Here is a 22,349-nt window from a genome sequence, read left to right as displayed (position 1 = left end):
AAAATTTGATAAATCACATAACATTTTCATTTCAAAACTTGAATTCTTTAATTTACATTCAAACCTATGTACGTCCTTGCACCTCTATTTTTATCAAAAATTTTCTCATCAAACTTTATTTAAAATTTACATTACGAAGCTTCTATCTTCTGTATTATAAAAATACACACCGAAGTACTGATCAAATTCCAAGGTAACAAGGTGAAAAAAATTCATAATTTAGTTGCGGCTCAACGCTCAAACACGACGAGTACATTTTGAAAATAATTTCTCTCTAATTACCTAAATCGTTAACTTCTGAGAAGTGTGAAGAGGTGAAAAAAACGAAATAAAAATAAACGCAACATTGGCAAGCTTAATTATCCGCGTTTTACCGATGAAATTATACGATCACACCGCATACCATTTACTCGTACATTACATACATATACAATTTAAAACCTCTCTCATTCTCTCTCTCTCTATAGCTTTGCATGATTGTGTATTTGTGACGTAGGTGTACGTTGTATAACTCGTTATGATAAAAATTCAGGCGAAAAAATACTACCACCATATCGTATTCTATTCTACATAATAATACATATATAAGTATTCATCTTTCAGCCAGTTGAACGGGATCAAACGATTCACCTCGTGTAGAATATTTCCATATAGGTTTCAATACTGCGATTTTCAAACATAGACTGTTTCCAAGCTCTCAGCTACTGCATTCCCTAATCTCACAAATACCACAACTTCGTTCGAGATACATAAAAATAAATAATACAGCATACTTCCTCTTTTATTTATTTACCTACGTAAACTTACGTAGACCTAGAAATAATGTAACAAAACGACTGATGCCACAACAATACACAAAATACAAATGCACGTCCGTGGAACCGAAATACGAGAAAAAAACGACCAATTTACACTCCAACATCGCCAAACCAGAGTATAATTTTATTAAGAACCTCTCAAGCATTGGAAAAAATTACATTACACCCGGAGGAAAAATTAAATTACTTCTCGATGAGCGTATCCAACTTGAAATGGAACACCACACACACAATACTTACAAAAGAAAACAGGCCATCGCAACATAGCTCAGTCGATGAAATTTTCTTCATTACGAAACTAACCCTTAGGATGAAATCGAGAAGCTTCTAAACTCATCAAGTTGAAAACAAACAGCGTCTGATTTCCGTACAGGAAAATCATAAAACCCAGCTAAATTATAGCGTAAATTTCCGTCGCCATAAATTCTCTCAAAATACATAAAAACAATTGAAAAAGACCACCAGGCCGGAGAGGGATTGCTTGTAACGCTGAAAGGCTCATTATGAGTAACGCCGGGCTCAGCTGTAAGCCATTATGGCAAAAAATTTCGCAAGTTTCCCTTCGTCCCTCGAGTAACCAACATCAGCAGGAAAGTTTTCAACTTTTTCGTTGTTTCGACTTTCGAATTGAACTGGTGGCTGGTGCAGCTTTTTTGGGGGGTGAAATTTCAGAAGAGAATACGAAGATGAAGGCGATATAAATGTACGACTTGTAAAACGAAATTTCGAAAACACTCGATACGAATGGAAACTGCCTTCGTTTCATCTCCCAACGTTTGATAATCACACAAACTTCTCAACAGAACGTGAATTTTGGCGCCAAAAATAACCAGCATCGTTCAAAGGGTACATCAAACATCATCAACGCTACGCCGGGAAGCCAGACACTACACATGAAACTTATCACCAAACTCAACTGATAAGAAATCTGTAAGAATGGAAAAATCATGAAATATGAACCATAGCTAGTTGAATTAACTCGTTCGAACGTTGAAAAAAACACCTACGAGTGTATCGACAGAGAAAATACACGATCCGTGCACTGATACCGAACCTTAAAGTTGTTTTCGATCGTAAAACAAATCAGAATCCTGGTTCGAGCTACGAATGAAATTACTTATCGATTACGAACACTGTGTTCGAGTACGAAAAAGCTGCAGGAAAACGGGAAAAATAGTCGAAAAAATCGTCACATTAAATCGATACCGAGGTAGAAACAGTTACAATACAATATCAGCTTACATGTTCGTTATTTTGTAACGGTTCGTACAATACAAGAGTACGTAACTCGGTACGATTATTATACTCGTACATTGAAACAATACAACGATCAAGTACTACTACTCTGAAATCAATCGCAAAATACCCATCATTTCGCAACTTGTAACCGATATAATCGAACGATAACACATTAAAAAAGTGTTATAATATTTCCATAGTCTGTAAACTCGAAGAGGAATATCGTACGTAGCTCGAACACCATACACAGCACCGACATGAAATATTGATTGGCCAAACGAACGTATGTATTTCGCCCACAAAAACTTCCACTTCAAACCACGAAATCATATCTATAGACTCGAAAAAGAACACGAAAACTGCGGTTAATCGAATATTTTAAGTATTAAATTATGTAAAGGAAATATTCGACACGAGAATGAGTATAATTTTTACCACGTTTGAAACGATTCTCGGCTGAACACACACACAAATTTACAGCACCATAACGGTGAACTTAGCTAACGTTTTCACGAATCGATTAACTAGATTATAATTCATGGCGTTCGTGTACTTACCATTTTAAATTATATATAAATTAATAACACAATTCCGTGTAACGTCGAATTAAAACAATTCACTACCACCACACAGTTTTTATAATATTTTTAAACGAAAACAACTCCTAAAATCAACACCGGTGTGCTTTCTTCGTTGGCTCAAATAGCTCTGCAACAATTCCTGGGATGATGACGTCACAGTTTGTATTACTCCGCGAACGTTAATACCGAACAAATAGTTCGTTTAGAATTAATCTAGGTATTATTACTCGGATTACCGATAATTAAACCGACATAGTAGTCGAGACGAACGCAAAATAAGGTAATTATTTAAATCAAAATATCAACTTTATTATTAAAAATATTACTAAACGAACGCGAGAACACACTAACTAACCAGGGTGCGGTCGTATTTTCTACTTTGCAGTACGAACGCGCAAGGAAAAGAACAACTACATTCGGGTCAAATCGACAACTTGGCTTCGTTGTTCAACATATACTCGTTCGCGATTGGTCAAAATTTACCTGCAGCTTTTTCGTCGTGTTAACTTCCCTATTCAAAGATATTCGATAATTTTAAGCTGAAAAGCTCTAACAGCGTTATTGCCAAGATCCTGCGCAGCTCGCCTCAGCTCCGTACGCCGAAATTAAATACCGAAATGTTATTTAAATTTTCTGCCAGTTTTATTAACTAAAAATCATCGAGTAGGTAGGAAAAGTAGGTAGCTAATTTTTTTTTTAATTCGACAGAATATTTTCATCTCAGCTTTTCTTTTTTCATTTTATATACGCGAATAAGATTCGTTTTCATTAAAAATGAGATGAGATACGAAATGAATACAGCCTCGTCAGTCGCCTTTCAGGTTTCAATGAAATTCAACACTCTCGAGCATTACAGTCATTATTATTTATAACAACCAACCCTCCCGTTGAATTAAATTCTCATCCCATTACCTTGATTTGATTCATAATAAAAGTCATTCATACGATATATTATTTGCAAATTGTGTCTAAAGATTTTAGAATAACGCAGCGCTTCATCATCTTCATCGTAAAACGTTTAGTTTAAAATTTATAAACAAAACAAACAATTCAAAATAACGTATTTTAATTTCTAATTTAAATTTCACTTCAATCAAAATTTGAAATTTCCAAAAATGTTGTTCATCATGTGATAAGAGAAGTTCAACGAATGCGCGAAATCGTTCGTTTTATATTTTTAAATTGATTCTTTCAAACGTGTAATGTTAGTTGCCTAGCGATTGAATGAAGGAAGTTGAATTATACCATTTATGCGAACAAATGATAGCTTTGATTGAATAAAAATATTTTTCATGTTGATTCCTTTCGATATGACAATAAGATTCGAACGAGTTGTTATCATTTATACAAAATATAATGCAATGCGAAAACCAATTTATCAACCATGCACATTCGTTCGACTGAAAAACTTTCTGTAAAAACATTCCCTAAACGATAGACATTAAATTACCTAATGTTTGTTGGGTTTCGAATTCGATGCTTCAAATATTCAAACTACGTAGAATATCAACGCAATTTTGCAAATTAAATGGGAATTGGGAATGCTGTGTTGATAATACACAAGAAGGTAACATTCTCTAGTCCTATCTTCTCTCTCTCTCTCTCTCCAAACATGAAAGGTGAACTCGTTCAATTTTTTGAAAAATACTTATTACGGTATTCTTGGTTATTGAATTCAATAGAAAATTGAAATCTGACATACAACTTGAAATCTTTAATATCTGTATTGAAATACAAACAATTAACTTGAGAGAATTCAGAGATGAATTCGAAGCGTTATTTTCTAATAATAGGTACACATGAAATTTTGATGAAAGATAAGATAGGTAGGTATTAAAAATTCATTACAAATGCACCACAAAAATTGATAATGTTGCATTCTATAACCTAATCAACGGGGTAAAATACTTCTACGTCACCTCAAGACAAATTCCACTTAGCTCATAGAGTAATTTTCATTCATCACATTACTACGAACTACGAAGGAATTTCAAAATACACACACACTCTCGTAAGAAAACAATGCCACTGTATTTTTCATTATCGAAACATAATACATTCCATATAAGAATAAACTTTAATGACATAATACGTCAAGAAATCTTTTCAAATATCCTCAACGTACCTATAGAGCCTAAGCTACCTACTTTATGGATTTTTATTTCCAACAGTCATTCATACAGCCATTAATGTGGACACACTGTACACTAGGTATAGTAGGTCTAGGTACACATTACGTTGACAAATAACATCGCATATAACAAAATGAGGCATTCCATTCATTAACGTCACTATCCTATTAATTATTATACAGAACAATTTATATAAAGCAAGCTACTCCCTCGCTGATGGAAGTAAACTTCGCCTCTATATGAATTTTAAGGTCAACATTGTTTAAGTTGCTAAATTACAAACATCAAAAATATTTTATGGATTCAAAAAAGCACAGCTGAAAAAAAATTATCCCGCTTTTTATTTATAGAACTGGAATTTAAAACAATGCTCGATAGTTATATTTCCGCGACGTTGAAAAAAAAAAAGAGTAACGTATAACTTTGAGCAAATGGTATCTAAAGCTGAACTGAAAGTTTTAAAAATGAAAGTTCTTTTCTCGCCGTTGGTGTATTCGAAAAACTTAATGTGGTATTTTTTAAGCGAGAATATTTTAAATGAGAATAAATAAAAAGCGCATAGAGAGAATGGAACGAATTTTACGAGCAGAAAATTTATACTTGTAAAATATATAAGTATATTAAAAGCATGTTTTTAAGTTTTACTTTAGCTACAATACGTAGTATACTATAACATTTAATCATTACACCCGTAAGTAAGTATATAAGGGTTTTCCGCGAGTTTCAAATGAGTTGAACTACTTCGTAATCATCATTTCGCAAAAGCTTTTGTACAATGTAAGCTTCATATTCTCGAATTGAGTTAAAGCTTTACTCGGGATTTATACGAAAGTTGGCAACTTTATACCATCCTCCCTTTACCATACTGTTATGTAATATATTAACTTTTATGCAACTTGGAAAATGATTCGTTACTTAATGAACTATACTTTTGTAATTTCTAACTTTATCGTTGTTGCGCCTCTTTCATCTTTAAACATTTATAGAAAAGCATCGCGAAGAATTTAACTCAATTTATCTTCATGTTGGCGTAGGTACGCGAGTTACTATACAAATTCAATCGTATAAGTAGTATGGTATCAAAACTTGGCATTTTTTTGTGCTCTGCTCTGCTCTGCACAACCCCAACTCAAAGTCGAAGGCCAAATTGGAAAAAAATATACGTATATAGCCGATAAGCTCACGCGAAACCCACCTGAGCTCGTGTTAAGACATAATCCTCTCTAAATTCCGAGGGTTATTTATTTCGCTTTAATTCTACCAATTCCCTCGTGCAAGTTTAACCAGCAAAAGTAATGCGTGCTGCGTGGGTTATCACAAAAATGATAAAATAATTTCCTTTTCTTGAGAAGAAAACGTCGGTCGGAGGCATTATAGCCTTCGTTTCGAGTTAGTTTTTCGTTTTTTTACAACGATTCTTTTTCTCATCATTTTGTTTGAAAGAAAATACGAGTAGGTGGAGAGATACTTCGCTTACCTATGTTAAAAAGAATCCATTAGGACAATTTACAGTCATATTTGCTGTAATAGTCCGTCAAAAAAAAAAAAAATTTGGTCATCAGTGCATTAACCTGTGATGAGATTATGAGAGGGTTGCGAATAAAATTCGCTTTGTAACTGCGAGAATTTTTTTTCGACCACTTTTAATCACACTTCATCTATCTCTTCCTTACTTTTGGGAGTATTTTTCAAGAATGAAAATTATTCTGTTTGAATTTTAAACATGATGATCTTAAAATTTCATAAGAAATTCAAATACTGCGACAAAAATCTTCTTTGAGCATTTTTGAAGAATTTTAAGCTTGAGATGGGTCATATCATTATTTTTGAAATTTTTGAAAGAAGTAAGCACATAGGTATTACGTGTTTATCAAAATGGATTGAAATATCGTGAGAAATTCAAATATTGCAACGACAATTTTTTTAAAACACAGTCAAAGATTTCAGTTTTCTGAGAAAATAGGTAACCATATTATTTGTTTTTTTCATCTGTTGATGCAATTTCTGGTCAATTTATTTTTGAAAATTCAAAATCCTGCAGGACCCACAATTCAACAATTGAACAGAAGGGGATTTTTTATGATATCCGATGAGCTTTCGTACATAGTCTAGGAAAATGTAGGTGAAATCGATGACCAATTGATCAAGTGATTCCTTAAATAAGGCTTTTTTGACTACCTCACCTACTATTCCAACTCCAATGCATATAAATCATGTTTCTTCTTTCTACAATCGAATTTTACATAAAAAATAAAATAAAATAACCTCGAATTCTAGTCATGCATTCAACATAAGGTGCCTATTTTATGAAAGTTTGTGTTATAAGCACGCATATAGTTTACTCATATAGGCCTACCTATCTACTTTTCTACTCATACGTTTTGGTTTCGCCTTGGGATTTGAAGACAACCAACGCAACGTGTTCATTTAAAATTTTTATTTATCGTATGTATATCTATTATTATGGTATATACATTGAAAACCGAAATTTTACTCGACATCTCGCATGTAATAGCACGAGCAAGTTGGTAAGGAAAAGGAATATAAATCTCCATCGTATACTAGGTATATAGGTAGGTACTGTATCGTTTAAGGTGAGCTTATGCGAACATCTATTTTTGATACGTGTGTTCATTTTCCATACCGTTCGTAACTTTTTTATTAACAGTCCAGATAGAAATTCTTTCCCGTGCGTATAATCTTGTCGTTTTGTGAGATTCATTTTTTTAGTCGAACCAGCGTATGTGAAGTCAGGTGCCTACACTTACAAAAAATAAAAAAATTGAAAGTTTTTTTTAAAAAAGAAAAACAAAAACTAAAAAGAAGAAATACGAGCTTATATATTTAATAAAAATAAATACGCTTCGTCATTGTTTCTAGAAATTATGTCATAATATTTGATATTCTTCGCATGTCATCTTATATATACACACAGACAATAGTATAGTACGAGATATGACGGTTCATTAAAATTATCATGGGTAATTTTTATATCATAAACGTACGTCTACGTAGATAATACTAAATTTTGCTACTATTAAAGTCGCGATTCGCCTTTACATAGGTTTTATTTTTGCGGTAATTTATTTACAAGTCGAATAAAGTACAAAGAGACGAAAAGTTATTCTCTCTTCGAAGGCTAATAAAACTCGTTGCATCGTCGTTGATATGTAATATAAAAATGATAAACTGTACGTTTATCGTTTTATTATTCACCTACGCCAAAGTAAATTCCTTGCCAACTTACTAAGTAAACTTTCACTTTGTATTACGATATAGTAAACAATGATTTTTTATATAAATTTAAAAAGCGTATTACTTTCGAACCTTTCATCAAGAACCGCGAATAAAAGCGAAAAAAAACCTCCGACTGCCAATTTTTTTCACAGCGTGTGCGTGTAACACGGTGAAAATTTCAGCGTGTTGGCTTTTTTTTTCTAGGTAAAACGTGTCGTTAACGACTATTTTAAAATTTTCAAACATTCCAATCAGTTTGCATCGCGGCTTTGAATTTCCTTTCGTTTCGTCTATACGTACAACGATAAATATTTGAAATATTTTTAGTTCGTTGCTTTATTTAGGTTTGGTAAAAGCTACTGTCACGGAGAAGGTGGATGGTGGAAATTTTTCGAAAATTCTACAAATATTCGTTTTACTTACTTACTAGATTTTAGCAAATTCGTAGCAGTAGCTACTGCAAAAACGTCTTGGTAAAATGAACCGAAGGAATGCGATAATTATTTTCATGCGTTGCGGTTGATTACTTTGGTCGTGTAAAGTAATTTTCAAACTTCGGTTAAAGGTTTGCGAAGGTATGAAAATGAGATTTGAGGTTGGACGTCTTACCTTCCTCTCACCATCTTGCTCTAGCTTTTCTCGACAGATTTAACGAATATTTTAACCATTTTCGCGTCGAGACTGCCATTTGCCACAGTGGGTAAGGTGTACCTTTGCATAACAAGTTGAACAAACCGAATTTACAATTTTAATACTAAAAGCCAAATTTACATAGATATTCTTTTGATAATCGTGTTTCCTAAGTCTCGCAGACGCCTTGGTTTTGTTTTCAAATGAATTTTAATAAAGCCAAAGAAGAGCTAAATTTGGAATGATGGGCTTTTACAGTCGAATAGTGTCTGGATGAATATCTTCAACTCTCCGAGTATCTATTAAGTATTATAAAGGATCACTTGAGCCGTGAGCGTTCATCATTGGGTAATTTTTGGCGCCAAATTCGACTCTCGAGTCAATTTTCGGATAACGAGGAGAGGAGGGTAGATGAAATTTGAAAAAAATTATTCAAATAATCGAGTTTGGTGTAAAGTAGGTATAAGAGATTTTTTAGGACAAAGAACACGATTTTGTGCGATTTCGACACCAAAGTTGATTTTTTAAAATCAAATTTAAAACTTGTACACCTTCTTGAAGATTTAATTTTAAAAATTATCTCAAAATCGTATTTCTTGACCCAAAAACCGTAAATTTTAACACCGAACTCGATTTTTCAACTTTTTCCCCTTAATTTTGAAACTGTATCAAAAGTACCTCTCTTGAGAGGAAAATTACCAAAATGACACCAAAATTGTATTTCTCAAACCAAAAAACCTAAACGACATCAAACATGATTTTTTAAATTTATTTTTCAAATTTGAATTTTTACCCCCCCTTCTTCCTCCACCCCTCCCTCTCCTGAATGGCTAATTTTGAAAATTACACCAAAATGGTACCCCTTCTTGAAGAGCCAATTCAAAATCGTATTTCTTGACCCAAAAACCGTAAATTTTGACAACGAACCAGATTTTTTAATTTTTTCCCCCTTAATTTTGAAACTGTATCAAAAGTACCTTTCTTGAGAGGAAAATTACGAAAATTACACCAAAATTGTATTTCTCAACCCAAAAAACCTAAACGACATCAAACATGATTTTTTAAATTTATTTTTCAAATGTGAAACTTTACCCCTCCCCCTCCTCCACCCCTCCCTCTCCTGAATGGCTAATTTTTAAAATTACACCAAAATCGTATTTCTCGACCCGATTTTGACACCAAACATGATTTTAACATTTTTTTGCCAAATTTGAAACTTGTACTACCCCCTCCCCTCCCTTCCAGGATGACCAATTCTAAAAAAAATATTACCAAAATTGTATTTCTAAACATAGAAAAAATTCGACACCAAACATGATTTTTTGATTTATTTTTCAAATTTGAAACTTTTACCCCCCCCCCCCCTCCCGAATAGCTAATTTTGAAAATGATACCAAAATCGTATTTCTCGACCCAAAAAATCTAGATTTCGACACCAAACATGATTTTAACATTTTTTTGTCAAATTTGAAACTTGTACTACCCCTCCTCCCTTTGTACGGTCAATTCTTAAAAAATATTACCAAAATTGTATTTCTACCTTTGAAAAAAAAAATTTCAATACCAAACATGATTTTTTCTCAAATTTGAAACTTGTATATCCCCCTTGTTGAAAGGCCAATTTCGAAAATGAAAATTATACCAAAATCGTATTTTTCGAATCAAAAACTCTAGATTTCGACACTAAACGTAGCATTTTAGTGTGTGTAGCACACTTTTTTTTTGGGGGGGGGGCTAAAATTTGATAATAAAATTTGGGTGTGGGTTTACCGTGGGTGAGGAGTTGTGCAGTATTATTTTGATATTTATGTGAAGTGGTTGTTAAGTGAGCATTAGTCTGATGTTTATTTTCACATATTAGTGCCCTTGAGTAGTGTTTTATTCAGATTTCAGACCTAGAATTTTTCGTGGCAAATTAAAATTTTTTCGATTATTTTGTATACCTACGTTTTTTATGGCAATTTTAAATAAATTTTTTTCTCGTTATTTTGTATGGATTTTTACATTGAATTTAAACGATTTTTTAAATTATTATTTCGAATGGAATTTTTTTCATTTCTAACTAATTTTTTTGGGTGGGAGAGTGTTTTTGTGTTCTTAGATAATTATTCTTTCACAGTGAATTAAAATTTTTTTTCTTTATTATTATTTTGAATGAGTTTTTTGTGGCGATTTCAAATAATTTTTTGTTGTAAAATTCTTTGTGGTGAATTTTTCATAGTGATTTTGAATTAACTTTTTTCATTAGGATGATTTGGGATACATTTTTTGTGTGTGAATTAGTTTTACAGAGCTTTTGGCGGCGGTTTAAAATTTTAGTTCCAATTTAATGAAGAAGTTTAGTTTAGTGATTTAGAAATTTTCAAATTTTTTGTGGTAATTTTTTTATGTGAGTAAAGTGAGGGGCAGGGAGTAATTTTGAATTTAAAAAAAAAAAATTTGAATCAATTCTTTGGACAGATTAATTTTCAAATCAGTCTGAAAATGAAGTCACCAACTCTCAAACAAAGCGAAAGCGACTCATTAATTTAAAATTATTAAAAATGTGTTAAACAAAGTGACTAATCAACTCGAAATAATTAAAATTTTAAAAACAAACAGTTGCAACGCACTTTCCAACAAAAATTTCCATAATACCTAGGTACCTCTCATTTAAAAATCTGAAAAATTTTCTACAAAATAGGTATAAATTAATGCTACTTTAGTTAGGTAGGTAGGTAAATGTAGGTATGATACCTATAAGATATATCTACAAAAGCCATTTTTTTCTCATTCAATTTTTTTCTCAAATTTACATTTTTATCGAGAAATCCATATTTCCCTCGGTAAAATAATTCGAAAAAAAATTACCGTTATTTTCCTATGCATAAAAAACGAGTTTACTCGAATGTTAATAAAGTTTTCCACTTATTTTTTGGAATCTTCGTTTTTCAAATGGTTCTTTGAAGTGAAACGAGATGAAAGCATGATCTCTCGCGGTATCATAGCCGGTTAAACGGTTTCATTATAAGAAAAAGACTCTCTGAATTTAGATACGTAGAGATATAAACGCTCTAAAGGGAATTTTGTATCACGATGGTTTTGAAGTTTGCAAAAAAAAAAAAAGGAAAAAGAAAAAAGGAAGTAAAATAAATGAAAATTATAATTCGCGTATTGCTTATCTATAAAGTAATGTCATATTTGTATTCAACCGGGTCAACATTCAGTAAGTAATGGAGTTTTCTTCTCTCTCAAAGTCTCTGCAAAGATGTTCGAAAAAACCTTCACACTGAAGTATTTAAAAAAAGAACCATAGAGAAAGGAATACAGCTAATATCTGTTTTGAAAAGGTTCACCATCATCCACAATTCTACAGAAGTGATATTTTAAGAATTTGTTTGTTCGTCGAAAGAACATCCGAACATCGTCGTATAGTACTCGGTAGCACTATTTGTCCATTTATGTACCAGTTTTTCTTCTTGTAAGCATGGTATGCAGCCTTGTTCCAAACGCGTATTTTTTTGAAGCTTTGAAATTTATATTTCGCTACGAACTCGGAATTTTTGTTTTTTTCACCAACTCGCTCGATTCTCTGGTATCCCTTTTCGCTTTGTGATGCTTTTTCACAACAAACTACACCCTACGTCGGGGAAAAAAAGGTTACGAGCTTGTATCATTTGATTTGTTACACTATTACAAGTGATGTTCCTACGAAGACTTTTTTTTTCTGTTCTAAATTCAAATTACAATGCGACGATTGTAAACAAGAATTTGCTTTTGTTTTTCGAGCGAAAAAGGGTCTTTGTTTGGCGTTTAATTCGCCAATAAGGTTTCGTTTTAAAGGTTCATTAAACCTGGATATTTGGCGACGAACTTGTTATATAGTATAGCTGTTGAACTTTCTCAAGCTGTACAAAAGCTAAGGCTAGGGTAGGGTATTATAGACAACGACGACGATGATGACGATAGAGTTTCAGTTTATCATTGAATAGCGTTAACGAGCTTTACAAAGTGATTGAAAGAAGAAAAATTTAAAACCAATTATGAAATTTTGACATGATTTCATGTTTGTTATACGTATACTCCGCTCGGTTCGCGTCATCGTCGTGTATATTGTGCAGGGTGCTTTTTATATACCCCCGTACAAAAGGGCTATTTGACGTAAAGTTTATCTCTGTTCAGAGTATATAGAAACAAGTTGATGTATAACTTGTGAAGTGAACGTCATTAGAGGAGAAAATTTTCTATTCCTTTCATCGCACAGGCAAAGTCCGCGTACAGCGGAGCGTTTTCGCAAAGCGCCTTGTCATGTTAAAGAAAATTTGTGTCAGTTGCAAACTCTCGCAAGAGTCTGCGACATTCGTCGCTCTCCGCGTAAATGCCTCAGCGTACAAAATTACCAATCGTTTCATCACATGTTAAACAGACTCTCCGACCAGCTCTTTCTACTACATCTAACGTGCTCGTTTCACTCTAAATGAAAAATTTCATCAAACAGCCAATTTTTGTCAACAACTCGAAAGTGGAGACCGGCGAAAGGGGGAGGGGGGACTATGATGCGAAAAACAGAGAAATAAACGTGCGTTGACACTTTATAAAATTATCGACGAATGAGCGAAAGTTTTCTCATCGATAATGGAGAACGCCTTTCAATAAGTACACGCTACATAAATAGTACATTTTCATCTAAAAACGTCGGTTATAATTGCTTTTAGCGCCACGCAGCGTAAAAAGAGAGAGAGAAAAAACCACGTCGCGTATACCAATGACTCTTCGGCCATCAGCAAAGGCAAAAAGCCACGTAGAGCTACTTTTTTCTAATTTCTCAAACGTCGTGCTCGTCGCCACGACTCGCCGTTGTTGGAAATTAAAAATTACAAATGCAAAGCGCCTCCGAGATCGTACAGAATCATAAGACCGTATTAATTTATCCGCGAAAAAACGCGAAAAAAATATAACAATAGTAATGTACATTAAAAGCGCGCTGAAAAATTACTACGAAGGTAAAAATTACTACGAGGATTAGCACCGCTATAACGTGCTCGGCTTATAAAGGTTCGCAAAGTAGAGAAAATGGCAGGTTTGGCGACGACTATACTGCAGTGAGGGGAGAAAAATCGTTAAAAAGAATCAAATAAATGTACCTAAAATAGCTTTTGAGGATAAAACTTTGAGGTCCAAGACGTTACTCTTCAACAAAGTTGAAACGAAATTTATTGCAGTCGAGATGTGCAAGTGTAGGTCTAGGTATACATCACCTAGTACATAGATGGATACGTCTCCCTCTTCCTCGTCTCTCTGTTCGACGGCTATGAAAGCGCCATTATTATCCCTTATACTCTGTTTTTTTCTAATGAAGATTAATATTTTTTCATGATCTCTCTTTTCTCTTCTTCCAATTTTACTCGGGTACCAGAATACTTGTGAATTTTTATACTCGAACAAAAAGAACACGTTTCCGCGTAGATTTTTAATTATAACCCATGGCGGTTATTTATTCTTCGGCTATTTCGACGACAGCAATTTTAATTCGGATAAATGATGTCGAGTATGTCGCGTTGACAATTATTCATTTTCATTCATTCGGTGGTGGCTCGAAATGAACAACTTGGAAATTTCATCGATGTTTTGGGACCTTCGATGAAGAAAACATATCTTTGAAAGGTTTCCTTTCCAGTCCAATAGATTCCTATAACTGAGAGCAAGAGGGTGTAAGATGTAAAATTGTAAATGCTGAAAGTAAACTCGAAAAAAAAAAGCAAAAAATGATCTACCTATTGCACAAGTCCACGCCAAAAATGCTAATCTGATGAAATTTTTCATGCAGAGCACTAAAAAATGAACATTATACCTACTTACCAAGAATTTTTTTGTGAACGCAATTTTTTAGTTATTTGAAAAATCAACCAAATTCCAAGCTGCAATTTTCCAAAAATGCTCAAAAGTATTTTTGATGGGAATTTTTCAGGGTTTCGCAAAATTTTAATTGAAATTCATTTCGATAGGTATGTGGTACGATATTTTTTTTTTAAATCCAAAAAATCATGACCCAATTTTGTGCTTAAAATTCTATAAAAATACTCAAAAAACATTTCTTTTGTAATATTTGAATTTTTGGAAGACTTTTAACCCATTTTGAGAGGTTGCATGGACATGACACGTCAAAAATCATGACCAATTTTGGGCTCGAAATTCTTCATTGAAGATTCTCAGGCTCCACCCTCTATTAAAAGCCTGATGATCGGTTGTTCAGGAAAAAAATTATCATAACTATCCGAAAAATTGACTCGATTTCGAACTTTGTCGAGCTTAATATCCTTAAAAAGAGCCAAAGAAGCTTATTGTTAGATAGAAATTTTTGTGTTTTTGCCACAATTTCAACCTATTTTGATTTGCTGCATGGCAACTTATTCAAAAATCCCGAAAATTATGACAAAAATTTAAACTTGAAATTCCTAAAAATTGTTCAAAAACATTTTCATCGAAAAATTTGAATTTCTTGCAAAATTTCGACCTATTTTGATAGGTCACATGACAGCTTTTCAAAAATCCCAAAAATTATGCCCAATTTCAGGGTCAACATTTTTCAAAAAAAATTTGTTCGTTGAAATATTTACATTTCTCGCAAAAGTTTAACACACTGAAAAGTTTTACGACACCTTTTTTTAAAAAATCCTAAAAATCATGACATTGTTTTGGGCTCAATTTTTTTTTTAAATTTTCGTTTCAATATTTCAATTTTTAGAGAAATGTTGACTTTTTTTATGCGTTGTAAGATCTTTTTTGAGCAATTTTACAAAAGTTCCTTTCTATTCAAAATTTCAACAGTGACTTTTAATGTCCGCCTAATTTTGGTTGAATTGATGTCAACCACTTTTCAACTGATCTTAAGCCTCCAGCAAAAGTTGACTCTTCTCCAGGGTTTTTAAATTACTTCTGTTGACGTTTTTATATCAACTTCAGCACCTGAAAATTTAACCCTTTCATAAGTTCAACTTTATGAATTGATCGGAGCAGGCGAATTGCAAATCCAAAGCGACGAGTTTAAAAGTATAGGCACGTTAATGGAAAAAAGTAAAAGTAGGTAAGTAAAAATTTCCCGCTTCAAAAAAATTCCAAAATCGCCTTTTTTGCATCCGATTCACTATTCAATACCTCCGCTTGAGAAATCCTAACTTTTTCTGTAGGCTTCAGATTGATCGATTCAGAACACAAGTGTCCTTTGGGGGGAGGGGGAGGGTTCTCAACTTTAAGTGTTGAAAGGACTTTTGAATAATTTTCTACAGAAATAAATTTTGGAATCTTTTTAAGAAATTGAGATTTCAAATTTGTAAAATAGGCTCTTTTCAACCACCATCGCCACTCAGAATTAGCAATTCACCTACTCAAAAAGATTCGTAATGCCAAATTTATGACAAAATTGAATGAAAAAATTAAATTTTCGCTGGAGGCTTCAGAATAGCTCAAAAGTTGTTGCAAATGATTTGGAGGGGGGGGGGAAGAGTCGATCGACTTAGTATACAAAACGATTAATTACCAATCAGATTTCTATGTAGAGATTTACTATTTTTGAAGAAAATTAAATACAATATTATAGATGAGTCATCTCCGTCATTTTTTGAAAAATCGCCAAAAATTTCCCATTTTTGTGTCAAAATTCTTCCGAATGATCCATTTTTTTAAGAAAAAACTTCTATATGGTTCCCCAGGCAATGTTAGTTCATACGTATAAAGTCTCCCAAAATTAGAAAAAAATGAAAAAAAAGTAGTAGTAGTAGGTATATTTGCTGCAATCAATTGAAGTCGGTGAAAATTTTGGAAAAATGTTTCATTTCTGGTCAGAATCTTTCTGAATCATCTTCTTTTCAAGAAAACCCCTCTCAAAGCGCTTCAAATACATAGTATAGTTCGGTTGTACAGAAAATGCTCTTTCAACGTTAGAAAAAAAAATGAAAAATATTTCATTTTTGGCCAAAATTCTTTTATACAATCCACTTTTCAAAAAAAAACTCCCTTGGTCACCAAAATTCGTTTTGAGAAAGAGATATAGAGGAAAAATTACGACTGGAAGTTTTTGATTTGAAAAGGGGGTCGTTTAGAGAAAACGTGAAGAAATTAAAAGTTTTCATTCATCGCATTTTGTCCACACTGTTTGGAACTTCGAATGAATGAAGTAGGTTTTTACACGGTCAATATTTTTGTGAAATGATTAAAGTTTTGAGCAACGTATGTAATGTACCTACCCAAGTCAAAAGACACAAAAACGTCAAAACATTTCCACCAAAAATTAAAATTCCTACGTTCCAAACCCCTCCCCCGCCCACCACCGCTGAATAAATGGAAATTCTTTCAAAGAAATTTATCATATTTTCTGGGGGTTTCTCCACTCTAAAATTTCCAGGGGGCACATGTCTAGAAAATTTTTTTAAATGTTGAGAAATATATAATTTTTGGTGCAGAAGAAATAAGTGCAACATATCTAGGTATTTGTATCGTCAAAAAAAAACACAAAAAAACTAAGAAATTTTTTGCTACCTCTTTCAAAAATTTTTTTTCCCTCCAAAATATTGACCTTGAAGGTCAAAAAGCGCTGAAAAAACTGTATTTTTTCAGACGTTTTCAATTTTTTCCAGCATATGCCTTAGACTGTAACTAAAGTTTTAAATAAATTGCAGCCATGCCTCCCCTTTATTTTGTCCTACAAATCCGGTGATGGTAAATATTGAATTTTGGGCATGTAAAACGGTGGATGTGGGAGGGAGGGGGTCGACTCAAATATTTTTTAAAAATGATTTTACGTCAAAACTGACTTTTTCAGTGAATTTCGTCCAAATTTGTAAGAGTACTTACAGATTTCATCATCTTGACCTTAAGTGCTCTTTTCGAAACAATGTACCTTATAAGTACGTTTTTCATTTTCTTTTTGATGTAAAACTTTCAGGTCATCGTTCCTCTTTGTCAGTCCATGTGACCATTTAAGTACTTTTGTAAGTCGTAACTAACTTTTCGAAAGTTTTTTAGTTATATTTATTTATTTATTTATTTATTTTTTCATTTTCGTCGACTTTGTTTCTTGTTAAAATTCGCCAACAATTATTATTTAATCTACGACATAAACGTAGTAACTTATTACCCTTGAGGAAAACAAAAACGTACCACGTCGCTGTGGCAATAAAATTTTCTCCGTCGAGCATGCAAAAAGTTTTATTAAAAATGCTCAACGTACACACACACACATACACACAAACCAACCGACTGAGCAACCGTTCGTTCCTCGTCGAAATAGGGTACAAAAAATTACGCCGAATCTTGTACCATGTATACTATTCGTATTCGGGATGTTGATGTTGCAACCAACCATAATACTTATGGTTGTGAAAAGAATAATGCGGTAACGTTTCTTTTATGTTATTTTTTTCATTTTTCCTTTTTTTGCGGAAAAAAGTCTCGTTCGAATGGACTCTACGCTACGAATACAGTTACGAGAGATGAAAAAATACTAAAAAAAAAAATGAGACGAATGAACGCGACCATAAAACAAACGATGATGATGGTTCGCAAATTGATGATCGAACAAGGTGATTTGAGGGTAAAAAAAAGATGACATTTGACGTCGAAAGTATCCCTATACGTAGTACGTATCAAGGCTGCTGCGGCCAAATAGCAAAATTATAGATATCGGTATAAATTTTTTATCGTCGTAATGTAACGAATGTGTATAGTGTGAGCATTTTTGAAACCAAATGAATTATTCAAAATTTAGATGTCACATGTGTTTTAGAGCGCGAGTTTCAAAAACCTTGGTGCATTCGTCGACATCGCGATCGTCGGGCGTGAGAATAATTTCTAATTGTTTTTACTCGGCTCGTACGTGTGTACGCTGCGGGTCTGCGGCAGTGGCAGGGGCAGTGGTAGAGGTACATAGGTTCGAGCGAAAGCCATATGTGTTCTGCCTATAGTGTTTGTCATTTTTCGGGCTTAAATAATCGAAAGCAACTGTTAAGTGTACATAAAAGCAGCAAAAATTTTAATAACGTTTTGAATTATAATGAGAGAACGAATTACGTTCAAATTTATGGCTTACGGGACAGATACATACACGTAACAATAAAATACGTTTTATGGGTTCGGTTCGGTTTGGTGCGTTTAAAGAGATCGTTAGAGAGCGATGCGTACGTAATTTTTTTTCTCTTCTGTAATACGTACGAGTAGATGAGTCGAATGTATGTGTAGCAATTTTCTCATTATTTCGTAGATTCGTGTAGCGAGAGGAAAGGGAGCCGGAGCTGAGGGGGGGGAGATCGGACTCAAATTGTGTAGGCAATGAACTCCGAATTACATAGGTCCGAAAAGTTCAAATTAATGGAGCCCTGGCCTTAGTATATTTGCTCTATCGAGCGTAGAATTTTTCTCAGATGAATACTCGATTTATTTTCATACCAATAATGTTCGAAATTTTATTTCGCGAGGGGCCCGAGATAGATTCATTCAGCTCCTATGAAAAATTCAATCAAAACTCGGATCTATTTCCCCATTGACTGTTTCGTAACGTTAGTTCATTCATTCACAACGCTATAATCGGACAATTCACACCACACACAGTTCGATATTCTCTATTTTTTCCCTCGCATATAAGGTATTATTTGCTCGAACCGAAGCAATATTTAAATCTGTCGAACGAAGCCATTTAAAATCGTAATGACCTACAAATAAAGGGCTTCGTTGTTATTATATGTATTTGAATACAAGTTTTTTTTTGCCATTTGATAATATCGGTTCAAATAATGAATTTGTACACGTTCTATATCGTATGAAAGAGTAAATTCCGATTTGAAAGGATAACACGTAGAATTTGTGGTTTAGGTAGGTATCGTTTACGCGTCGTCGTTATTCTTCATCATTTACCAAGCACTACAAAGAATACATCTTTAAATTGAAAATTTGGCAATTTAATCGAACCGACGACGACGATTTTATACTTTACAAAGTAAAATACGTAGTAGTAAAATTTCAAACGCGTCAAAAACTTTCCACCCTTTAGGAATAAATTTTCTTTTGTTATGAAAATAAGTGGCTTCGAATGAAAATTGATCAAAGCTCCACTATGGACGGATTTGAAAATATTTGCATTTAATTAATAGACCGAGACATCGTCCCAGTACCGAGCTATCCGTAATATTGTAGTTACATCTACATCCACACACACACACACACATACATAGGTAATAACCTTACTTATACAGATACCTGCCTGTGTCTATACTCGTATCACACACATCGATAGAGAAAAGCTAATACAGCAGTGTTTCTATGTGTAATTCAGGCGCCATCGGTAGCGCCAGCGCCATTGCCATGAGCCAGCATCCGCAGCATCATGGTAAAAGGTTCAACGAGTTTTGTCCATAAAATTAACGTAAATTAGATTCAAGCGAATCGGGTTTTAGTGTTATAATGTTAGCACCAACAAAGAGAGCTTTTATATCGTTAATGCTGTGCAAAGTAACTTCTGCACAACTATTCTCATTTCGTGACATAAGAATTGTTTTATTATATTAAAAACCTTTTCGCGAATCCGTGTTTTACGGTTTGCCCCCGCGTCAAGCCGCCCCGCCGCCGCGCCTTCGCCACCCGCCTTGTCGTCGAGAAAAATTACGTGAATTATTATGCCAACGCAATGAACACGAAATGCCACTGTTAATTTCCAACATTTTCCAACATTATGGAAATTATTCCGCCGCATGCTTGATGGAGATGGAATACGAGTAGATGAGAGTACTTTTCGTCTTACACGGGGTCGTTGTGCGACTTTTTGTGCAAAAAAAATTACCAATTCCTAGCTTTTAACGAAGTCGAGGTGTTACTTCGCTCTCTCTATCTTTATTTTCATTTAGAATAACTCCGCATTGTGATAAAGTAGATGGAAATTTGAATATTGTCGAAAAAGTGTACGGAAATTGACAATTAATTCGATAGAAGTAGTGTAATTCAAAATTTATGAGCGTGGATTTTAGATAGGAGGAAGAAGGAGGAGTAGGGGGGATAAGTTCTAAAACAGAATAAATACCTACTTATATAGGAACCAGGAACCCACTTTTAAGAAGACCTTTGAATTAGAACTATCTGATTTTAAAAAAACCAAGCTCAATCGAAACAGCATGTCCCAAAATATTCAAAACCAAAATTCCAAACCCTAAAATTCATTTATGGATTTTTGGCAAATTTTTAAAAATTTCAAAAACTAATTCAAGAACAATTTTAAAACTTTTTTATGAAACAGGTACATATGAATTTTTATGAGCAAAGTGAACCAATGTGAATAACTCCTTTAATTCAGCTCCCACACACGAACGATTAAGAATTAGTTTCAAGCGATTCTGGAGCCTCCAGTGATTTTTTCAATTTTCTCTAAAAAAAAAAAACTTCAAATCACTCTGAGAAGACCAAAAATGAACTTCGGGACCTATAATTTTGGCCAGTCCTTATTATGCGCCTTCTTGGTCGTTCTAGGTAGTTACTGGGAAATTCCAAAAATTCCAGTTCATAAAAGTGAATTTTTCACCAATTTTTAAATTCCAGAAAAAGAGATAAAAAAATAAAAGGCTATAGGTGGATAAGTATGGTGAATTTGCCCCCGAGAGCTTCAGGGTTGATATTTGCATGGAAGGTGGGTACCCTTGAGCACCTTCCGTCAGGAAAGTTTCAGACCCCCCGACCCCCCCCCCACCGTTTTTGAGAAACCCCCTTTTCTGAAATTACAATAAAACATTTTTTCTCAGCCCCATGTGAACCAATTTTTTCAATTTTTTGGTAGGTATGTTGTAAACATTCATAAGAGGTACCCCCATAAAAAATGTCAATGAAAATATCTTGACTTTCAATATAGTGAAAATTGAGTTGGGGGCAAAGGCACTGGAGGGGTGTGGATGCGGGTAGCATAAAATTGCACTTCATATTCGTTTTCGAGGTGTTTGTTTCATATGGAAACGACACCGACATTATGAAAATATCTGAACTTTCAATAAAGTGAAAATTGAGTTGGGGGCTCTGGAGGGGTGTGGATGAGAGTAGCACAAAATTTGACTTCATATTCGTGTTCGGGGTGTTCGAGTCATATGGAAACGACACCAGCATTATGAAAATATCTGAACTTTCAATATAGTGAAAATTGAGTTGGGGGCAGAGGCACTGGAGGGGTGTGGATGCGAGTAGCATAAAATTGGACTTCATATTCGTTTTCGGGGCGTTCGATTCATATGAAAATAACACCAACATTATGAAAATAGCTCAACTCTTAATAATATTGATATACCTTTTATGGAGATCTGATTTTTTATCAAATTTTCTGGAATTCATGAATTGGTCAAAAATTCATTATTTTGTGAACTGGCACTCCTGGAATTTCGCGACAACCACGTAAAAGCGATCGTCAGGTAGCCCATTAATCACCGACCAAAGTTCCAAGTCCTTAAGTTCATTTTTGGCCTTTCCAGAACAAAATTCAAAATCTCTGAAGAAATTTAAAAGTTCGCTGGAAGCTTCAAAAAGGTCAAATTTCGATTGTTTTCGAGTTGAGTGATTATGTAGATACTTACATCAGACGATTTTTGCCGAAAAATCCGTTGGTTACACAATTTCTTTAAAAGTCTCATTTTTTCACTATGTATTTCTGGAATTCACAAATTTTGGTGAGAAATTCACTTTTGATCTGGCACTCTCAGAATTTCGGAGAAAAC

General features: G+C 33.7%; 1 protein-coding gene across 5 annotated transcripts in view; it reads right to left on the bottom strand.

Moving 5' to 3' along the window:
• Window positions 1–22,349, bottom strand: part of LOC135849518 (calmodulin-alpha) — a 97,532-nt gene that overhangs the window by 63,375 nt on the left and 11,808 nt on the right. The window contains exon 1 of one of the 5 annotated variants that reach the window (XM_065370002.1): window positions 2,615–3,056. The exons of the other annotated variants lie outside the window; for them this stretch is intronic. Within the exon in view, the coding sequence (XP_065226074.1) occupies window positions 2,615–2,617 (3 nt within the window). The 5' untranslated portion in view covers window positions 2,618–3,056. Of the gene's footprint in view, window positions 1–2,614; window positions 3,057–22,349 lie in introns of those variants that run through there. 5 annotated transcript variants of the gene reach the window in all.

This window comes from Planococcus citri, chromosome 5, assembly GCF_950023065.1.
Source record: "Planococcus citri chromosome 5, ihPlaCitr1.1, whole genome shotgun sequence".
Classification (NCBI taxonomy): Eukaryota; Metazoa; Arthropoda; class Insecta; order Hemiptera; family Pseudococcidae; genus Planococcus; species Planococcus citri.
Note: the sequence above shows the minus strand (reverse complement) of the source record. Positions and strands in the feature narration are given on the sequence as shown.